The sequence below is a fragment of the Coregonus clupeaformis genome, chromosome 2 (genome assembly GCF_020615455.1).
Source record: "Coregonus clupeaformis isolate EN_2021a chromosome 2, ASM2061545v1, whole genome shotgun sequence".
Classification (NCBI taxonomy): Eukaryota; Metazoa; Chordata; class Actinopteri; order Salmoniformes; family Salmonidae; genus Coregonus; species Coregonus clupeaformis.
The window spans coordinates 17,394,899-17,400,295 of record NC_059193.1 but is presented as its reverse complement, the minus strand read 5'-3'; the positions used below and the strand labels follow the sequence as shown (position 1 = coordinate 17,400,295).

General features: G+C 46.7%; 1 protein-coding gene across 1 annotated transcript; it reads right to left on the bottom strand.

Moving 5' to 3' along the window:
• Nucleotides 1-1,403: 1,403 nt before the first annotated feature.
• On the bottom strand, nt 1,404-3,308 carry LOC121535745 (cardiotrophin-like cytokine factor 1). Its single transcript, XM_045225574.1, has 3 exons — nt 3,165-3,308; nt 2,502-2,800; nt 1,404-1,563 (listed from the first exon to the last, which is right to left on the bottom strand). Exons 1-3 carry the CDS (start codon nt 3,306-3,308, stop codon nt 1,404-1,406), a joined length of 603 nt encoding a protein of 200 aa, XP_045081509.1.
• Between the last annotated feature and the right edge of the window lie 2,089 nt (nt 3,309-5,397).

The following is a 5,397-nucleotide window of genomic DNA, read 5'->3' as shown; positions in this document are numbered from 1 at the left end:
AGGTTAGAGGGATATTTATGGGAAGAGGAGATGCGTGAGATAATAGGATGGAAAACAGAGAGGGAGGGATGATGGGGGGAAGGGGAGAGATGAAAGAAAAAGAGGGATCATAAATTTTGTCAAGACAGACAAATAAAACTCTTTCATTCCCTGCCTCTTGTTTTTGATGAATGTGAGTCGCTCTTTGTTTTGGGAAATGCACCCCCTTCCACATCTTTCAGTTGTACCCCTCACCCAAACCAACCCAGTCAAAGCCATAACGTTCAAAAACAACCTCACTCCCCAAACACCCCTCCCCAAATGACCAATAACATTCATCTCAGTACAAAAGCTCATACTTGATTCTCTTCCTCCCCAAATGACCAATAACATTCATCTCAGTACAAAAGTTCATATTTGATTCTCTCCATCTCCAACGTGATAAAGAACAGTATTATTCACACAAGAAAATAATAAATAAAACATCTTCAATAAATATCACAGATATAATCTAATACATAAACACTGTTGGAGGGTACTGTACAGGTCCCAGATCTGCTGTAAAGAAACAAGGCAGTTGATAGAAACCACACCATGCCAAGGTTAGGGGTTTTGTGTTGCATTTGGCTGAAACAAGCAAAAGGAAAGGCTTAGATGCCCATTCCAAAGTTGAAAGTATCAACAACTCCATATAAAAACAGTTGGACAATTCACAAATGTGTGTGTATATGTGTGTGTGCGTGTGTGTGTGAGTTTGACGGTACTGTGCCTGTCCGGTGGGTGTCTATGCAGGGTTTACTGTAAGAGTCAGCAGATCTCTGATTACTCAGCAACTCCCACCGCCCCGTCTCCAACGGTCAGCTCCTGACTCAGACTCCCCCTTTCTCTCTCTCTCTTTCTACCCTCTCTCCATCCTGCCATTTCCTCTCCCTCTTCTTCTCTTTGTCTCTCTCCATTCAAAACTCTTTCTTCCTCCCTGGGCGAAGATTAATGTCTAGTGATTCACTGTGGTTCTGAATTAGCTCTCGGTCAATGACATGACTGTCTATCTGCTTGACTACCACCTTTATGTCCAGTATGTGAGGCGTTACGTCCAGTAAATCAGTTCCAATGGCGGATCAATGACCTGCTATGTCATGATGTCATGTCATTGCTGACAGTGCTCATATTGTCTACACAGAGACACAGACAATTGGTCATTTTCCATCCCCGGATGTACCACTGTGCCCAGGCTGATGTCTGGCCAGAAAGCCCCTTTTCCATGGTTCGGCACAAGCTAGGTATTCCAACACTGTTTGTGTGATAATGTGTGTGTGTTCTATGTGTGGGTATGTCTCTGTTTGTGTGTGTTCTCTCAGGCTGTGTGTGTGTGTGTGTGTCCTCCTTCAATCCCCCTGTCTCTGCGTGTGTCCTCTCTCAGTCTGTCAGACTCTGAGTCTCTTCTTAAGGCGGTTGAAGTCCTTGGCGGAGCGCCACAGCCAGCTCTGCAGCTCCCTCAGTACCCAGAAGCCCTCCACCTTCCTGGAGAAGTCGTTGAGCGCCGGCCGCACCGCCAGCAGAGGGGAGGAGGACAGGAGGGGGGACAGGGGAGGGGGCGGCAGCAGGGGGGGACCCCTCCTCAATGACAGGGGCACTGGTTCTGACAACAGGGTGTGTCCCTCCCCTGTCCCCGTGCCAAACGGGTAGAAGAGGGAGAGGGGTGAGAGGGGGGGGGGTGGAGGGTGGGGGAGAATATGGAGCGAGGGGATCGACGCTGGGGATGGAGCGATGGAGAGGAGGAGAGGAGGGATGCAGACTCTCTGATGATGTAATGTTCCTCCTCTGTCGCCCTGTTTTCTGAATCCCCCTCTCTGGCTCGGTCCTTGTTTTGGGGGTGGTAGTTGAAGTTGTAGCTGTTGATGTTGTTGTTATCGTAGTTGTTGTTGTTATTGTTGTTTAGGAGTTGTTGTTGTTGTTGTTGTTGGGGGAAGGTCTGTCTGTCTGAGAAGGACAGAGTGACTCTGGCGTCAGACTCCAGTGGACCCTGCTTCACTGTTCTCTCTGCCTCCTCTGAAACACTCAGCAGCCTTCTCCTCCTCCCCCATCTCTCCCTCCCTTCCTCTCTCTCCAACTCTTCCTCCTCTTCCCTGTCTTCACTGGCCCCCTCCCAATCCTCTGAGTCTCTCTTCCTCCCTTTCCTCCCTCGCTCCCCTCTCTCCTCCTGCCTCAATCCCACACTCCTAACCTTAGCCCCAGTCACCTCCGCTCTCCTCCCCTCCCTCCCCCTCCCTCTATCCTTCTCTCTCTCCCTCTTTCTCTCCGTAATTTCTCTCCTGGTGCTCTCCTCCCTTTGTCCTCTCACCACCCCTCTGGTGGTCCCAGCACCCCTCTGACCATCAAGGGGATGCCTCCTTGGCCCCGTCCCCATCCTCGCCCCTGTCTTATAGAGACCCTGACTCATAAGTGGAGCTGGCCTGCGTCCCGTCGCCTCTCCATTGCCCCCTATGTCCCTACGTGGGTACTGCGCCTCGATCCCAGCAGGAGGCAGGGCATACCCCAGCGTGTTCATGAGGCCTGATATAGACCCTAGCAGACCGTCCAGGCCTGTAGAAAAGTGCAGCAGGGAGCTCTGGAGGTAGGGGCAGAGGGTGGAGCGGGCCAGCTCCCTCACCGCCCCCAGCAGAACAGAGTAAGCCTTCTGGTTCTGGGCCAGCCTGGCACGGTTCTCCAGGCCCCGCCACAGCTCCAGACGGGTGGCCGCGCTGGGTAGGGATAGGGCTGTGCTGTTGGGCCGCGGAGGGGAGAAGTCTGGGTCACTGAACGGAGGGCCCAGGTAGGATAACTGAGGGAGGGAACGGGGGATGGGAGGAGTAACAGAGGGAGGAGATGGAGGAAGAGCAGAGGGGGGAGAGATGCAGTCAAGAGTGGGTATGGAAAGAGGGAGTGGGAGGGAGAGAAGGAATATTTAATCCAACATGTGCAATCAGACATGGATTGGTTATGCTCAAACACAAGCCTGGGTGCCAGCCTGTTTCTGTTTTAGCAAACTCCCCATGGCAAAGACCAAGGGGTTGGCTGGAGCAGAAACAGACTGGAACCATGCTTCTCAAATATGTGTTGAATTCAAACACTTGTGGAATGAAACATTGACATGCTCCAACATAAATGTGCTTCAACACAGTATCTATTACAGTAACAGTACTCACATAGGTGTCCTTTATCTCTCTCAGCTGATGCTCCAGGTACTTGGTCAGCTCATACGTCCTCTCAATCGAAGTCCTCTCATTGGACAGGCTGAAGGAGGGGTCTGGGACCTGGACCGATGCCACGGCTGCAGCCAATAGCAGCATGAGCTGGATGTGATGGACTGGGGAAGAAACCAATCAGAGGATAAGACCAGTATTTGTTGAAGATTAAAACCACACAAGGCATTGTTTTACTGTACTATCGACAGTAATAGAATTATAATAATACTGAGGTATTTAAATTGACCGAATATTACCTAATATGATCTGCAATTTGCTGTAGGCTGATGTGAGTCTATCAGCACTCTCAACATCACCTTGTTACCATGACGTCCAAACCAAACTTCGATAAGAGCACCTTCACAATATTTATGAGAGTTTTAACAATATTCCCATTTATTTCTTTGTCTCTATGGTGATAGTCTTGTCTGTTTAAATATTGGCAAATCTAAGTAATCTAACTGCCAATAAAGCGTTTCCGTTACAATCTAATTTTAGAGGTTCTGGCCGTCTAATGTTTTCTCTAGGCTCAAATAAAACTTCACTCAAAGCTTCAACCAGTCAGACGAATGGTCTCACTGTTCAATCTACTCCTCATACGCTAACGCTTACATGCACGCACACACACTCATACAAGCACGCACGGCGCGCAGGTAGGAATGCACACACACCACACACACACTCAAATCAGTGCAGAGATATTGAAGCATGTGGGTTACTTTATTATCAGCAACATTGTGTGTGAACAGTCACTAGTGAAAGTCTACACACCCCTTGCACAGTTCACATTTTGTTTCCTTAAAAGGATACTTTGGGATGTTGGCAATAAGGCCCTTTATCTACTTCCCCAGAGTCAGATGAACTCGTCGATACCATTTTTATGTATCGGCGTGCAGTTTGAAGGAAGTTGCTAACAAGCATTAGCGCAATTGCTAACTAGCGGTAGCGCAATGACTGGAAGTCTATGGGTATCTGCTAGCGCGCTAGCAGATACCCATAGATTTCCAGTCATTATGCTAATGCTAGTTAGCATTGGCTCGCCCAACACTCTCTAACTTCCTTCTTGCTGGACACAGAGACATAAAAATGGTATCCACGAGTTCATCTGACTCTGGGGAAGTAGATAAAGGGCCTCATTCCAAAATCCAGAAGTATCCCTTTAAAATTAAATCTTAAAAGGGATTAAATTAGATGTTTTTCCTATCAATCTACACAACCTACTGCACATTTTCAAAGTGAAAGAAAAATTATCGAACATTTTACAAATTACTAAAAAAGGTCACTTTATTTGGATAGTCCAGATTTTCCATCTGTAGATGCTCTACAGATGGTCATACTATCAACAAACGATCTGTTGATAAGCAACTGCTTGCTATGGTAAGGGTTATGTTTAGGGTTAGGATAAGGGTTAAGGTTAGGTTTAGAGTTAAAATTAGGGTTAGTAGATATGTAGAAATGTTACTGATGGTCTCTAGATGGTCTGTAGAGCATCTACAGATGGACTATCCAAATAAAGTGTTACCCTAAGAAATACAAAATGATGATGCGTTGATTGCGTATGATTTCACACCCCAGAGTTAATACTTGGTGGGAGCACCTTTGGCAGCCATTACAGCTGTGAATAATTTTTAACAAGGTTCTACCAAACTTACATAACTCTTAGGGCAACATAACCATTGTTTTTGTAAAAATTGCTCAAGCCCAGTAAATTTGGTTGGGAATCATTGATGGACAGCAATATTCAAACATTGTCTCAGTTTTTTAAAGCAGATTTAAGTCAGGACGGAGACTGGACCATTCAGGAACACTTAACACCTCCTGGAAAGCCATTCTTCTGTGTCTTTGGAATAAAAATGTCTTTAATTGTGCCACTGAAAAATACAACTCTATCCCAGGGTTAGGTATTCAGAAAACTGAGGCGGGTTTTCCTCTAACGTTTTACCTGGGCTCTGCTCCTTTCATATTTATTTTGATCCTAACAAACTCCCCAGTTCCTGCTGGTGACAAGCATACCTATAACATGATGCTGCCACCACAATACTTGAAATTACCATCAATGATTCCCAACCAAATTTACTGAGTTTGAGCGATTCTGACCAAAACAATGGATGTATGTTGCCCTGAGAGTTGTGCAAAGTTGGTAGAATATTATTCAAAATGATTCAGACCTGTAATGTCTGCCAAAGGTGCTTCC

Bases quoted from the DNA above. Each gene is read 5' to 3' on its own strand.
- LOC121535745 (XM_045225574.1), bottom strand. From the start codon at position 3,308: ATGCTGCTATTGGCTGCAGCCGTGGCATCGGTCCAGGTCCCAGACCCC. The intron at 2,801-3,164 runs GTGAGTACTGTT...TCCCTCCCTCAG, and splicing joins GAGAGATAAAGGACACCTAT to TTATCCTACCTGGGCCCTCC. The intron at 1,564-2,501 runs TCCTGCTGGGAT...GCCCCCTCCCCT, and splicing joins ACGCTGGGGTATGCCCTGCC to GTCCCCCCTCCTGTCCTCCT.